The sequence below is a fragment of the Sinohyriopsis cumingii genome, chromosome 2, assembly GCF_028554795.1.
Source record: "Sinohyriopsis cumingii isolate HCF-2022 chromosome 2, ASM2855479v2, whole genome shotgun sequence".
Taxonomy (NCBI): Eukaryota; Metazoa; Mollusca; class Bivalvia; order Unionida; family Unionidae; genus Sinohyriopsis; species Sinohyriopsis cumingii.
In genome coordinates this window covers 138,862,885-138,880,397 of record NC_142962.1, presented here as the reverse complement: position 1 = coordinate 138,880,397, position 17,513 = coordinate 138,862,885, and the positions used below count along the sequence as shown (strand labels likewise).

General features: G+C 37.2%; 1 protein-coding gene across 1 annotated transcript in view; it reads right to left on the bottom strand.

The window, feature by feature from the left end:
* Nucleotides 1–1,007: 1,007 nt before the first annotated feature.
* Nucleotides 1,008–17,513, bottom strand: part of LOC149805925 (TATA-binding protein-associated factor 172-like) — a 182,310-nt gene continuing 165,804 nt past the window's right edge. The window contains exon 40 of the mRNA XM_089950707.1: nucleotides 1,008–13,497. Within this exon, the coding sequence (XP_089806833.1) occupies nucleotides 13,227–13,497 (271 nt within the window). The 3' untranslated portion in view covers nucleotides 1,008–13,226. The remainder of the gene's footprint in view (nucleotides 13,498–17,513) is intronic.

Genomic DNA, 17,513 nt, shown 5'->3' with positions numbered 1-17,513 from the left:
GGTCAAAATAGGAAAATGGACTAGTGTGGTGTCAATCAAGTGACCTCATTAAGGAGGTCTAAATGGTCAAATGTACTATTTTGTGTTAGGTAAGGTGGCCTCTTGTCACTGAGTGACCTCTTGCTCGGTCAGAATAGTAAAATATCCTATTTTGGTGTCAATCAAGGTGGCCTCTTGTCAATGAATGACCTCTCATCAGGTCAAAATGGTCAAATGTACTATTTTAGTGTTAGGCAAGGTGGCTCTTATCATTGAGGTGCCTTATGAGGAGGTCAGAATAGTAAAATACACTATTTAGATGTCAGGCAAGATGGCCTCTTGTTTTTGAATAGCCTCATGAGGGGCACCTTATAAGATGGGGACCACTGTATATACAAACAATAATGATATGAACTTCCTGGAAGACATGGAGTTCATGGATAAATTGTTGTTGTTGTAGGATTTAATGCCATTTTTCAGCACAAGATAGGCTATACATGGCGGCCAGTATAAATGGTGGAGGAAGAACCTGGGAAAACCCTGGAAAGAAGTACCGACCCACAAGAAGCTACTGGCAAGCTTTCTCACATGCCCACATTGGCTGAACCCGAGACTCGAACCCACACAGACAGGTGAGATTGCAGTGATCTGTAATGGTGAGCGCTTTAGACCACTCGTCCATTCTGGGTCCTGGATAAAAGATTAATTATAAGGAAACAAGGTTGTAAGGACATTCCACCAGTCCACACGAGTTAAAAGTTTAGTTAATTGGTGTGCATACAGATGATCAACATTTATGTAATTTCAGAAAGATAAGACATTGACAAAACACAAAACTGTCAACAGATGTTTTTATTTGCATTAACTTAATATTATTGATGAGAATGATAATAACGATGCTGTAAATATGAATGCTACATAAACTATGCAAACATCCATGCAAGCACACTGAAAGAATGAGTTGGAATGTGCGACTACACAGATTCTTCTCTTTATTTTATAAAAAGATTTGTTTTTGGTTTTTGATGTAATTAACTTGCATGTTTTATACAGCTACTAACATGCACTGATATAGGAGTTCTTAAACCGAAGTCCAGTGGCTAGTTCAGTACGTTTGCTTCTGCAATATGACAGCCGACTTGGAAGAAGTGGAATATGGTGTCAAAATTGTCCAGCCCACTGACCTAAATGCAGTATTTCAAGATGTCAACCTCCATATTTATTTTTTATTTTCGTAATGATGGAGAAAGATGACTAAAACTACTTTTAACATTTGCAATTTTATCTGAATTTTGCCTTTTTTTAAACAGCTAGTTTTGCATTGTGAAGGCTTGGTATGCACAAGGGTTATCTATGATCATTTAGCTATATGACAGAGTGTCTTGAGCCTTCAAACTGTACCAGTCTGTACAAGAGCATTCTCCAATCACATTAACATTAGAGAATATAAGCTAGCTTCACTACCTATCAAATCCAGCAAGATGAAGATTTCATCTTTCATATAGATAAGTGAAGCAAATATGACCTATTACTTACCATCTGCCCTTGCAAGTTGGTGCTAGTTTAAGCTTTCACTGGAATGTTAGTAACACTATCTTACGTGTTTGTATATTTTCATTTTTTTTAAAAAAGTTCAAGACTTTTTTCAACTTGGTAAGTTGCATGTGAAAGGGTTAGCACATGGAATTGATATTTTTTTATATTGTGGTATTGTTGAAGTTGTTCAGTTTTATCTTTTTAGATGCAATGGCAATCAAATGTAAAAAGTGTCTGAGATACAACGTCAATGAAACCTTGCCTTGCCAGTACAAAATGTACTTATATAGCACAACGTAATGTTTGCAAGTCTGGGTCAAAGGGATGTGGTCTTCCATCCTCAGCAAGAACAAAGGTCAAAGAGAGGATAACAAAAGTGACACAGGATAATGTGTTGAGTTTTTGCCCAAAATTGTCATCTCTTGTCAGCATAGAGGGAGATGCTTGTTGTCACCCCCAGAGACCCAGGAAAGGGCTGACATTCCAAGTGAATTCTGAATGATAAATTCAAAGACTTTTCCCAAACTTTTAAAGACTACAAACATAGACCTATTTTTGCTAACATTTTGTATACAAGTTATAAGAGAAAACAATGAATGCAAAATACTACAGTATTGTTTCATGATGAAATTCAAACTATAATTTCCTAAAATTGCTTTATAATGATCTGGAAGATAGGTTATCATTCATTGTTATTTCAGAAATATGTAACTTATGCAACAGATTTAATACAAAATAAATTGTTCTCTTAACAGACATCAGCACTGCTTTAAATGCATTATTATAGTTGCTGTTTTAAACAATGTTAGGGTTTATTTCAATTTTCAAAGACTTTTAAAGACCTCAGGGTAATCTGATTGATTTTCTCAAACTTTCAAGCCCTTGAAAATGCTACCTCTTTTTTCCCAAACTGTCAGAGACCTTCAAAGACTGTAAGAACCCTGTACCTTAATTCTCTAGCTGTTTGAAGAGAAGAAGTTAGCTCTGGTTACTATTGAGATATTGCTTCATGATTTCTCACACAATCAGGCATCATGGTAAAGTGGTTAAAGGTTATAAAACGAGGATCTGTTAGATTTGCTGGCAAGCTCTGACCTGAATGGTCACTTACCCTGTTTCCAAAATGGTATCTTTCATGGAATTTTTACTTTGCTCAACTCTGAGAAGATCAAGCCCATGTGATCAGGTTAGTATTCTTCAAGAAACATAATTTACAAAAAAGTTTGCTTTCTTTCATATTCTGCATTCCTCTTCCACTGGATATACACATCTGCCAGAATTGCAAATCAAACTGGCCATGAGGATTTCACTTGCCATATTTCACAGTCTTCTATGAAGGTGGCAGCTGCTGAATGAGACACATTTTAAATTCTATATAGAACCATTTTATAGCTGCGTGTAAAAGTGTGGTACCATACATGTAAATTGTTTCTAGCTGTGAACAGCATACACACTAGTCAGTCACTACATGCTGGGCCTGGTGTTTGTGTTACTCTGTTGAGCCCAGTTTCTCTAAAATTCTCAATATTTTTCCTCATTTCATATTAAGATGCTTGTCTTACTTCAGATAATATAAGTATTTTCAACAAAGATAGAGGTAGTGGAAAAAATGTTTGTGTTACAATGGAACACAAGAAAACCTTTTTATTCTTGAAAACAAAAAAGAGCTGAGAAATTCCTCAACTTTAAGGAAATAAACAACTTTCTGCAGAGATGGGGCACACATCCTTTAAGGAATAGTTAAGATTTTATGACCATTTTAATGATTATTTTAATCTCTGATACCTGTTGAATGTCCTATGAAAAATTACTTTTTACCAACTAAGTGAAAAAAGATTTTCAAAAACCTCAATTTGAGAAAGAAATTTTGCTCATTTTAGTGAAATTTTGACCTGGTAAAAAATGATGGCATACTTGAAGCTATGCCGGTTGTAGATTGGTATACAGTATGTAGGAGACAGTATGTTATTTACAATTTAGTAAAGATGCAACTCATCAAAATGAACACCATGCTTTGTATAGAGTACATTTAGATAGCACAATTTCACTCAAATGAAATACTGTGACAAGATCTACCATGAGAACACAAATGTTCAGTCTGCTATCATACTGCATTTGACTGGGGAAAACAGTTTAGATGATTGTGTTGATTTCCAAACTGGGAGACAAAATTATATTGACACTAACTGCATTTAAAAAAAACTATAATGATGTACCACCTGAGAAAATCTCGACTTTTTTGAGGGAATGCAGTTTGTATTAAAAAAATTGTCATTTTATTAAAAAAATTGACATTTTAGGGATTCTATATTGTTAGTTACCTTTATATTTCGTGTATATTATACAGAGTTTAACATGATCACAGTTTAAAATTTATCTTTTAACAGCAAGACTACTCCTTTAACAACTGTTAATTTCTAGCAGGGCTACCATCGACAAGAAAATTGCTTTACACAGTTTGGGCATAGGACAGTGGTTCTATGTATGATGCTGGCTTCAATTTAACCAAAGAACTCCAGCCTAGACTTGTAATGAAGTTTAGAATCCTGCACTTTAAATTGACCAATCAAATGTCTAAAGCCAACTCTTTAGAAATTGTATGGAAGAAAAATCTTCAACTGTGACATGTATGCAGAATTATTCTCAATGTTTCTACTAAATTATGCATGTATTGTGAACTTGTATTTAAAAAACAAAAATTATTATTGCTGAGTACACAATCTCTAATACAGTAATTCATAATTTCATTTGGGCAAATCAACACTGGACAGAATATGCTTCCAAAAAATTCCAAGACTGAATGATGCTCTTAATTGCACTATGATAAAGAAAAGTATTTGACATGAAACTGAAGTGCATGGTTTTGTACATGAAAATGCATGCTACCCTTCCCCAATGCATATGCATTATAGTCCAAAGCTTGAAATAATTTCTGGATAGTGAAAGGAGGTAACTGTGACATGTTTGCCAGTGGTGAGTTATACTGCTTACCTTTAGGATGAAAACCCGCATCATGTTTTATCACAGTACATGCAACAGTGCTTGAGTACAAAGAGTATTTCTAAAATGCTGCATCCAATCAATGAGGCCCGAAAATTAGGTCCCCGTGATGTTCATCCAACAGAGCTGTGTAGTATGATTCCCAATTAATGCACTCATCCAATTTCCATGATATAAATACATCAGTATCCTAGACAGATGTGATCGCAACTGAATACAATTGCTGGGACTAGAAAACTAGGTCATTGTGATGTTCTTTTTGCTAGCAATTATTAGTACTTCTAAAGGAAAAAGCACAAATCAAAACTACATGCAGTGTCCAAGGAATGTAGGTAAAGAATTTCAGCAAAGTCACTAGAGCTTGAAATGTAGGTCACTATCTTTATGCTAGCAGTGTCATCAGTGAGACAAGTTACATGTACACAGTTACATGTAGACTAAAAGTTACTCGTGTCACAAAGTTACTCGTGCATAAAATCTCTCACTGTGACATACCTTCCCCTGCAACAGACATTTTAACTTGGTTCCATTGAGAAAAGGTATGTTCTGATGATAAACCAAAATTCAAATCAACTTGTACGACAGCGATGTAAACAGAGATGTACAATTTAATTGGTATAATTAGACTCCTTAACTTTATCATTAAATGATGGGATATTATTTCTTGCAAATTTAACAGTCTTGTCAGTCTGTCAACAGGTTAAGAGTTGTTAACAGGAAGTGTCCTATAAACAAAACTGCACTGTATCTCTTTTAAGAAAAGCTGTCAATGCCTGAATATTGTTAAATAAAACCCACCAGAAACAGTAATGTGAAGTAATTGGTTACTATATACATCTGAAACTGCCACCTGACATTGGCTCCAAACCAATCACATTAGGTTGGTATAAATGAAAAATTGTGGGTCTTGTGCACCAAGAAATTCTTCTATTTGTAACTGTCATGTTTTATTATTTTGCTAGAAGCTGAAGCAGTCATTAATATCATCCAACATATTTAGCGCATCCAAGGAAGCTGTTACACATACTGTACTAACGCATGAGCAAGCCAAGATATTTGATTTGTTGAGAACGATAAATCACATTTTACATTTTTAATTGGACTAGTCATGCTTAATTTAGATGCTGTGTGTTTTTCTGTTATTGTCAAATACATTTTTGTGATCCTAACGAAAAGCATGTTATATTCATGAATTGCTCTCTAGTGATGATGGTAAATAAGTGGCACTTCACACACAGACCATCTATATACCTGTCAACCCTCAAGGAGGGTGTGGGTTTTTGTCAATGTGCATGACCAAAATAAGCAAAGTTGTAGAATTTGAGAGTAGGTTATTTATGTCTATCAAAAATGGCTGAACTTTTAAATTTGAATAAAAGAAAATAAAAAATGTTTTCTCTGAAGAATTTAATATACAGTTAAATAAAAAATAGCTGGGACTTAGCATTACCATCACCAGACACACACACATGAACATACATAATTGCATTCACAGACATTAAAAAAAAAAAAGTACAGAGTGTCTGTCTTTAGAATACACTGGACAGTGGATTGCAGTATCAAGTCATAGTTGCTAACTTTGATGCTCTCAATTGTTCATTGGAAGGCCTGTAGGCAATGCAGATGTCAATACTGTTTGTCAATACATTCATTACAGAATGTGGGGTAGTTTCTTGTTCAAACTTCAAGGAGGATCTTGCTAATTTTTCTGTCCTTATTAAACGTCATATTACTACATTGATGGTTTGTCATATATTCCAGAATGAGTCATGTCGATACAACAGAAAATTTGAATGTCTTTAGTCTAGATAACATAAAAACACCAGCTCTGGATGAGCTATTTTACAGACATGATACAAATACGTTATATTTTAGCACACATGTATACAGATAGTACATATTTACAATAAAAATATGGTGTTAGCAGTATGTACAAAGTGTGTAATGCTAGCCCTTGCTGCTGCACTTCATAAAATTAAATCATGTCCACCATGAATTCTCAAATTAAGTTTTGCTGTGCTATGCTTGTTTTGTATATGGCTCATCCTTCCCCTAACCATATCTTATTTAACATCTGCCTTCAAACCTGAATCACACTCCCATAATGAAACTGTTAATCATTCCAGTTATTGAAATAATATTTTGCATTTTATATATGGAGCAAACTCCAACTTCAAATAAACTTTGCTGTAAGGACCTCTGTGATCACCTAACTTAATCATCTTACTTCAACTGAACTGCATTGTTCCACTTACATATTCTACCCATCAAATCAGTCATATATCTACCCATCAAATCAGTCATATATTCTATCCATCAAATCAGTCATATAATCTACTCATCAAATTAGTCAAATATTCTACCCATCAAATCAGTCGAATGAGCTCTTCTACTGCACGTTGCAAGAACTATGAAACACAAAAATCCACCTAGTTATTGTTGGTCAATTAAGTAATCTCTGGAATGGCGGTTGTTTATTTCTGAACTCCTTTATCTTTAAATTATTTCTTGGACAGTATAAACTGCTTGTTAATTGTTAACAGGTTATAAGTTAAGAAAGGTCTAAATCTGAAGAAAAAAATGTATTGGAAATCATGTTTTGATAAACATGACCATGCTGGGGAGCTGGGAGTCAAAAATTCAGTTTTTTCATGATACATCATGATCTGCTATTGCAAGAAATTTCACTTCTGGTAGCAGTGGCATTTTGAGAGTAGAGTGCCATCTGATGAGTGGTTTGGTGATGTTCTAAGATGCTTCATGATATCATAATTTTTGGCAAATAAAATCCTTCTAGATCCCATAATTTATTAAATTTAGTACTGTTGTCATTACCATCCTTCTGAAATTGTGGAAATTTTGTCAGACAAATCCATGGTGAACTGGTGGTCCAGCTACTTTGCAATGATCATTCTGGCCAGTGAGTCTTTTATAGTAAATTTCAAATATTGGTTACCACTATCAAAGCTTCCAACTTTCAAAACATATGTCTGTTCAATCTCAAAAATGGCCGTAAGTGAGCTGTGTCAAATCTGTATTCTTACTGACAATCACAAAGTACTTGACCATGTCTGCTTCCTCCTTGGTCTTAAAAGAAGGAAATGCCTGTAATTTTCATTGAATCATTCTAAAGAAATGAATATTTGACTGAAGCTCTGATAAAACAGGCACAATACATGATCTACTGTGTGCAAATGTTGGAAGCAAGTGCGAAAATTTAAATAAATGCATTTAAACCTTTTTCCCCCCCGAGTACTCCAGCAAACATATGTACACAACAAAATGTTTATTTTTATTCTTGCATACCAAATTGCTAAAACAATGGACATTTAACACGAGGATAAAGTAGGTCTGATATCTTTTACGCCGGAATGCTTTGCATCAAATTTGCTGATTCTGTTGTTTTTTCAGAAGAAATTGTTTAAAGGTTCTTCTATTTTAGTAATGATGGCCATGTTGGATTACAAATCAGCATCCTAACAAAAAATATTAAAGGTTTTGATGCCATAATGCTCCTGCTAAAATTGTGTGCAAACTGGTCAATGGGTTTTTAAAAGTTGTAAATATCAACTGTAAATGGACACATAAGCTCATTTGACCTTAGGGCATTTAAGTAGCATGTGATGTGATGTGATTTGGATTTTTAACGTAGCTTTAAAAAAAATTCAGTCATATCGCTACAATGTCAGCAATGTGGCAGTTTATAGTGACATCTAGCACTGGGGCATCATGCCGCAGACATGTAGCATGATGTCCCACCCAGTCACATTATCCTGACACCAGGCCGACCAGTCCTAACATTAATCTCTTAATGCTGAGCGCCAAGCAAGGCACCTGTTAGTATCATTTTTCTAAGTCTTTGGTATGACTCGGCCGAGGATCAAACCCACAACCTTCCGCATCTGAGGTGGACACTCTAACCACAAGGCCACCGGAGCGGTTTTAAGTAGCATGTGTAATTTTAATATTTGAGTACATCTGAGATCACAAAAACATATATCAAAGCAGTGAAACTGGTCTATTCACGTAGAAACATAGTTTAGAAGACTGAAGTAATGATCCAATATCTATATACTGAGGATGCTGATGTATGTTTTTAGTAGATATAACAAAATATAGTGATAGGTAAAGTGAAAAGTTATATTATCATGTGTCATTTTTTTAAAGTCAGAAAATGTCAATTTGCATGGATTTTTCCATAATACATGAGTGTCCTTTTTCAAAGCCAGAAAATGTTGATTTGCATGGATTTTTCCATAATACTGATGTGAATTAACTTTATAAACAAACTGTACTACAAGTGTACACCCTTTAGTGTAAATTACATTTCTGCAAGCAATAAGGTGCCATAAACAAATGCCTAAAAACAAACTCCAAACAGCAAAAAGTAAACTCCCAGTATTAACTTTCTTAAAATCAGTTTTCTACATGAATCATGGAGACCAATTTTTTCTAGTAAAGTGTTTCTTTGAGATACACTCACCCAATCATAATACTTTAGGAGAACTACTAACACCTCACAAATCCAGCCCTCCCAGATAAAACTTTTAGCTAAATGTTATCTGCCCATGTAAGTAGTGGTCAAGCAGAAAGAATTCCCCTTGGTATAGGGACTGGTACCAAATCCCATGAATATCTCAGTTACTACTGGATCAGAAAGCACACTATGTGGATGTAACTGCAGGGAGGCTAGGAATGTGTATCATGATTGGGTAAGTATTCTCAAAGAAACATTTTACTAGAAAAAAACTATTTTTCTTCAAATATGTTACTCAATCATAATACCTTAGGAGAATAGGTAGCAGTTGGAGGGATATACATCCCTTACACATAAGAGACTGACTCTGGTCCCTAAGGTATGTGAGACGGCTTCTAGGTATCCCAACAGGAAAAGACTCCATCTATTGGGGAGCAGCTTAGAAAGGGCAAAATGTTCCCTCCCACAAATCCTGTGGAAGTCCTAAACCTGAAACTGGTGAACAATCTGGAAGAGTAACCTTTGTACCATGGGTAAAGGTTCCTCTAGAGTGACTCGAGCCTTTGAGGATGGGAGATGTCTGATAAGAACTGGATAAGTGTACTCAGATCTCCATCCCGTGGCATGGATAATGATAGCAAACAGTTTTACTCATATACAATGACTGTGCTGACTACCCTACCTTCATGAGCCAATACGTGAAGCAAATTCACTGGTGTGGGGTTTAGTTCGATACGCAAGACAGATATCCCACTTTAATCAGGATGACAATGCCTATGTTGATATTTCATCCTTCCCCTCTTTGAAAGTAAAAGGAGGCATGATCTCCCTCGATGCAGTGGTTGCTCCTGAAGTATCACCTCAGAGCTTGCACTGGATACTGTTGAAGACCTTGAGATGAAGTTTTCAAAATAGATGGGAATTATCGCCAATATCTAATTCCACATGAATGGAAGCCTGTTCTTGGTAATGAAGTAGGGGGCTTCATGAGTGATATTGATCCATCTTGGAGGAACTAGAATGAGAGGAGTCCACCAATAAGAAATGTACTGCTGATTTTGCCTGTTGACTGCCAAAATAGAGATGAGGCAGGACTTATAAGATATGTGAACTAACTAAACTCTGAGAGCAGTTAAAATGGTCTCTTGTTTTGCCATGTTAAGATACCCATGATAATTTCCACTTGGGTGAGGGTCCAATGTTATTGGCCAGGTGGAATCCAAATGAATAGATCAGATAGGTCTTTGGTTGGTTTGATATCCTCTCTTCCATGATAGCATAGTATGCCAGTGATCGTGGAATGGAAGGTTAAATAGTGATTGATGAAAACCGTTTCACTGAAGAGTCATAAGAATTTAGCTATGGTGGTATGGGTGCCTAAAATGGTATAAAGTGCTTTGTGAATTCCACTGAGATTATATTCTATTGCCTTTGTATGCCTCTAAGTTGGACAGCCATCTCAACTGAGCATACTCCACCACTTGAAAACTGTTTGTTTTTAAAGGCATATTTCATGGGATCCCAATGTGCATGTTCAGTAACTTTGGGTTAGGGTGAAACACCAGCCATCATGGTTTCTAAATTCAGATAAGGAAATATGTCCACATTGGCAATTCTGTTGTGATTGATGAGGTTGCTCTGTGGACTAAAGTCATGGAATGCCCATAACTGATACAGTGAATTATCATGTATATGTTGTGGTTGTGGAACCTATGTTCCCTTGTATATGGCCTAGTCTGGTCAAAATGGAAGGTCCTCTGTGCATGGAGAACATTGCCTGATTCATTATGTTGGAACAAGTTATGGGAAGTTTGATTCATGTCCATGTATCTGCTGTGTGAGAGGTTACTTTAGACTGTTGGTTAGCTCTTTACCACACTGTTCAGCAATAGATACAAAGTCAAACCCTGAGGTGGCAAGGTCTATAGGAATCACCAATTAAGAGGAGTGCTGTGGTGGTGACCAATATAGATTCTGATTGTGGAAGGAATTAAAAGTAGAATCTTTTGTAGATAATTTCACATGATATCAGAACTGTAGACCCATCGGGTGAAGTAGAGAAATGAGGACAGAAGTCTAATCAGATTGGATAGGAAACTGCTGTTCAAGCTTGCTAGGTGGAGTTCACACATCCAAGTAATAATGCAGCTGTTAATGGCACTGGCACAGAACAGAGAAAATCCATGAAAATCAACAATCTTTGCTTTTGAAAAAATATATACAATGGAAATCTAAGCCACCCATGACTATACAATGTTACCATTAAACTCATAAGATATTTACATACACCTACTCGAAATCCATAGATATCCTCTATATCTAATGGCAGACATAATTCCAAACTCTGGAGAAGTAGTTTCTGAGGTGATATCCAAGCATTGATGATATCCCCTTTTATTGCGACTTTGTTACAAATTTTTCTCAGACATACATTACAGTATCTCAGTATGAAATATGAAATAATGCAGAGATTCTTCTGCCAAAGTTTGTGACAGTGTTTACACAGTCTGATTAAAATCAACTCTGCTCCCATTTGTTGCACCAGAGAATTTTTGTATACATCTACTGCTGTTATATTCTGTGCAATCAGCTTACCTGCAGCATTCTGAAAGTGAATTTTCTAAACTTAATGAAGATTCTACAAAGTCATGGTGGAAACCTGCTGTGACCACATAATGTCATCTTTATGGATACTGGATGTTTTGTAGCACAGCAACACTTTGAAGATCATATCAGAAAAGTGTCTTGCCAAAGAACACAACATGGTGGCCAATCTGACCTGATCCAATAGTGGGAACTGAACCCACATCTTTCTGGTCCAAAGCCTTAACCACCGAGACACAGCAACTCCCTGTGATCTTAGCACAAAAAGAAGATTCTTCTTGAAAATATAAACTGTCAATTCACGTAATTTTGTGGATATAAATTTTCATGACTTTGCGCAAAATTAATTTTTTTAGCAATTAAATTCACTGATCGGGAAATAAACTGTTGTCTCCATGAATAAATGTTTGTTCATTAGGTCTTTATATTCATGGTTTCAAGCAAGCATAAATCGACAAAAACTTGTACCCATTGACAAAATGGTGAATTCATATTATTAAGTGTTGAATGTGGCAAACCAATCCACCTATAATAATTAATGCTCCCTTTTCATTCACTCAGGCCAAGCTTTGGTAATAGATTTGTGTAGTCTAGATCCCTGGATGTCATCATCTTTGAAACCAGACTGAACACTAAAATACTAGACTGATTGGTTTAATTATTCCTTAAATCCCTGGTCTAAATTCAGTGGAAAGGACATCAGAACAGGACCCATCATTGGTTTTGTGTCATTTGTGTTTTACAATAATGCAACACAAGATGATTATTTATTAGCTAGGTAAAGGGAGCAAAGTACCTTTCCCAAAGACACAGTACAGTAAATGACCTGAGCCAAAGCAGCTCTCTCCATAATGGAATACTGTAAGATCTTGTTATACCATAAGAAACAAGATCAGTGCTGAAAGACTGGCTTTAAGCATATTGCTGTATGTTGACCAATGAATAAAAAAGGAAACAATCAGTGACTTTTAATTATCACACTTAATGTGCAGAACTAGGCCAATTTTAATTACTTTACTCAAACTAATTAAAACATAATGGAAGAAAAATTACAATCATGTTAAAAATATGGGATTAGAGATATTCTAGACTTTAAATGCAAATATCAATCTGTAAATTAAATGATTCTGAAAAAAGTTTCAGCTTTGTTAGGGCAATGAATGAACCAAGTACATAAACATTATACATCATGAATTTGTAGAAAAGTGTGTACAGTTTTACTTGTATGGTATCCTTGCAATGCCACACACATCAGGCTTCCCCCAAAAAGCACAATGTACACAGATCAATACAAACATACACTGTGGACAAGAATTAAATAAGTACCACGCTGTGAAATACCTAACAGAAATCATAATATCTGACTGGAATCACCAATGCTTTGAGAATTCAAATTCTAAATGCACCAATTTGTTCTGACATGTGACAATGCTAGGTCCTGTGGAGAGATTATCGTAGCCCTCTGTTACATCATCCTGTAACTGTCCAAGATGTACACTGTGTTCTGGGCCCAGTGAATAATAGGCAGATTAATGGCTTTGCCTGAAATTAACATATACTGTTCTTGATACAAGCAGATATATCAACTTTGCTAAATGAAATTTATATAGCAATTGGTTTACTGTCCACATCATTTCAAGGAGTTCATAAATGCATCCAAGCTGTACTCTTTCTCATACTGCTCTGTGTCCCAAAGGTCTCCCAAATTATCCAAGATGGACTTAACACTTTCCTTCTTGTTTGGGATACTCCCATCTGATACTGCTGCTGCAGCACTCTCCCCTTTCTTTTTCTCCTCCAATGAGAAGAGCTCCAACAGCTGGTCTGTTCCCATAGTCTGAAGGCTAGAATTGTCTTGGCTTATAACTGTGTTAGCAACAGTCATCTTAAACTTCTGTAATCTGCACACAAAAAAGAAACCAATAAACAAATATTAAAAATCTGTCATAAAACGTAGAGGCCAACACCAAAATGATGCAAATGAAGACTAAAGCAGGACTATATCTCATTAAAATATTGCTTATAAATGGTTTTAAAAAAGCCTGACCTGTCTTCTTAATGTAAAACCTTGTGCCAAAGTTGGTTTCTATCTATGAAGTCAAAAATTACTGAGTGTAAACTGAAGGGCCAAGTTTCATGTCAAATATGGGACCACTCAAATTTTGCCAGAAAACTAAAAATCAACAATGACATAGGCCTTTTTGTTTTCAATCCCAAAAGATGCTTCAAAAGTTACTGGGCAGAAATAGAGGTCAATATTTTAAGTCAAACAGGGGCATAACAATTATTCTGGAAAATGGTTAAGCTCAAATTTGACCTAGGTCTTTTTAATGTTAATAAGTATACTACATTTTGTTTCATGCCATGAAATTCTTCAAACATTACTGAGTGGAAATAATGGGCAAAGTTCCAAGTCAAATTGGGGCCACAGCTCTAAAATTGTTTTGGAAAAATGTGAAAATCAAATATTTGAGTATGATATTCTTAATTGTAAGACTCATACTAACTTTGGCTTCCAATCCATAAAATCCTTAAAAAAGTTAATGACCAAAAACTAAAGTGCCAAATTCCAAGTCAAACATAGGCTATAACTCCATAAACAGTTCCTGGAAAATGGTGATGACCAAACTTGACCTAGTGTAGCACAAAATATATTTCAACTATGGCCGTAATCAAGGATGTACCCTCTCCCCTTTGAAGCCATCTGCAATCAGAAGTAAGTTCTGTAGCCATACACTGCTAAACTTGTGAGAGATTTGAGAAATTGAACCTTTAAAAATATTAGCACAATAAAGTTTATATTCTATGGTCCCCCTCAGCACTACCATCTCTCACAAAATTTGAAAATCCTGTAAATTTATCATTTCCAACCCCATATTGAAAGAATCCAAAACAAATCAGGAGATAGTTCATATACAAAGCTATGAAAATTGTGTCCCTAGAGAAAAGTGCACCCTGAATGGACTGATTTCCCCTAAAATCAATCACAATGTAAAATTTCAGTAAATACATAACAAAATGAGCTAGGAGAGAATGGACAGCTGCTCATGCACAAAGTAGTATACAACATAATCCTGAACCCAGACAGCACAAAGGTATTTGTTCACTAGAACTGTCCTCTTGTAAATACAACATGAAATCATGCATTATTGACACCACTGAAAATAATGAGGGACAAACATAAAGTGTGGATTTCTCTTCAATCCAAAATCTATTACACTATCACTCATACAAAATTGTTTAAATGCTTCCTTAAAGAAAGCAAATTTTATAGTAAATTGTGTTTCTCCGAGAATACTTACCCGATCACATTAACGTCAGGGATATAAGCCTGCTACCTCTCGAATCCAGCCCTACTAAGAGACGAAAATTCGTCTTTTCGGTCTATCTCATATAGACCAAAGGGCAATAAGTCTTGCCCCTTACCTCCCCTTGCCACTGCCAGGTGTCACTAGTTTTTTAAGCTGAGCGATATATATTATACGAGGATGCTCACATAGCGGGGTGGTTGGGAGGGTTTTTAAGTAATGTGATCGGGTAAGTATTCTCGGAAAAACACAATTTACTAAAAATTTGCTTTCTCCTTCAAATATGTTCCCCGATCACATTAACGTTAGGAGAATAAGTAATAGGAGGAGGGAATGCTGAGCATCCTACCTCCACTCCGGGTACCTTCTAGGGAATGATGGCTGGATTCCCCATTTGAACGATAACCCGTTCTCCTAATTTCATCAGCAACACAGCCTAGGGTCCCGTTATATGTGACCCCTATATACGGTTAAGAAGATAGTTATTTAAATCTTCTTACCTACGAAATTTCACTGGCGAATCCAGTGAAGCTGATAGGCTGTGCTGATTGTTTTAAATGGGTCTGGTGGTCATCTGGGCTGCCGACACCAGACCTACCAGATTCAAGGTTTGCCTCTGTGAAGCCAAATCTCTGAGATAAAAACTAGAGAAGGTTGACTCTGCATGCCAGCCAACAGCTTCTATTATATCTTGGATCGAAACATTGCGTTCGAATGCCAGGCTCACTGAGATTGCTCTAATCTCATGAGCCATAATCTTCATGAGGTGACTCTGATCTTGTGAGACCTCAGAGTACGCTGAGTGTATAACCCACTTCAGCCATGAAGCAATGGCTTGAGGGGTGATATCCCATTTACCAGCTTTGACCGGAAGAAAGAAGTGCTTATGTGTGTCCCGACACGCCTCTGTGCGTTTTAAATAGTGCTTGAGTGCACGAACAGGATCTTGCATGGCTGCTGCTCTTGACTTATCTATGGAAGAGAGCGAGCAAATGATGATTCTTTGATTGCCAATGGATGGTAACCTATTTTTGGCTACAAAGCCTGGTTGCGTCAGGAGGACCACCGAACCATCTGACCTGGACTGAAGAAAGTTCGGGTCACTGGAAAGGGCATGTAACTCGCTCACCCTGCATGCTGAAGCCAAGGCTATCAAGAAACATGTTTTGTATGATAGTAGCTTTAATGAAGTGTGGGCTAAATGTTCAAATTTGTCTGAATTGAGCCATGTTAAAACCCAGGACAGATTCCATTTTGGAAACAGGGTGAGGGATTTTGGTTGATTGAAATCAAAATTGGCTAAAAGATCTAATAGATCTTTGTTATGTCCAATATCACATCTACCATGATGGCGGAATGTGTCTGATATCATGGAGCGGTAGCCTTTGATAGTAATTGGGGCCAACTGTTTCTCCTCGAAAAGCCAGAGAAAAAAGTCGGCCAGTTGAGGGATTGAGACACTCAAAGGGACGATGTTATTGATATGGCACCAGTCCCTGAAAACATGCCACTTTCCCTCATAAGCCTTCAGAGTGGAGGGCCTTCTTGCTTTTGAGATTCTCTCCACAATTGAAGGTTTAAATTGTCTCGCAAGGCTGCCTGGACAAGAGCCTTAATCGTGAAGAAGAAGACGGTCCAGGCAGGGGTGGAACACCTGTGATCGCGGTTGTTTGAGAAGATTTGGGCTGGTTGGAATCTTCCTGGGTAGATCTATCGCTAGATCGAGTAGATCAGTGACACAGGACGGGCTGGTTGGAATCTTCCTGGGTAGATCTATCACTAGATCGAGTAGATCGGTGACCCAGGACTTGTTCCATCTGAGAGGGGCAATCAGAATCATCCGACAGTTCTGACCCTTTAACCTCTGGATTATTTTCGGTACCAAAACCGTGGGAGGGTAGGCGAATGCCCACAACCCCTCCCAGCTGATTGACAGAGTGTCCACGGCCCAAACCTCTGCGTCTGGAACCGGAGAGACGAAGGTGGGCAACTTGCGATTCCACCTTGTCGCAAAAAGATCAATCATCGGACGCCCCCAAAGTGTGCAAATTTGAAGAAAGACTGATTGATGGAGTGACCATTCTGTGTGAATGACTTGACCTTTCCTTGATAGAGTGTCGGCCAAGACAGTGAGTCTGCCGGGAATGTGTCTGATTTGTACATTGATGTGGAGGTTGTCGCACCAACATAGAAACTGCCAGATCAGAATGCACAGGTCTGGTGATTTGGTGCCCCCTTGTTTGAGGAGGTAAGTCACCACCACAGAGTTGTCTGACATAATGAGGACAGTTTTTCCTGAGAGATGATCCTTCCAGAAATGAAAGGCATGGATCACAGCCCTCATTTCTAAAAGGTTGATGAGGAGAGGCCTCTCCCCTGGCTCCCACGTGCCACTGACTGTAGCAAAGTCTGGCAACAGGTAGGCACCCCAACCGTAGGTACTGGTGTCGGTACCTACCGTTATCTCCGCTTGGGGCATCTCCAGAGGAATCCCCGTTGACAGCCAACGGGGTTGTTCCACTGACGCAGGAACGATCGTATCTCGGGCATGATCATTATTGTTTGATTGAGGAGACTTGAAAAGGGGTGCCATTGTGCCAGTAACGTCA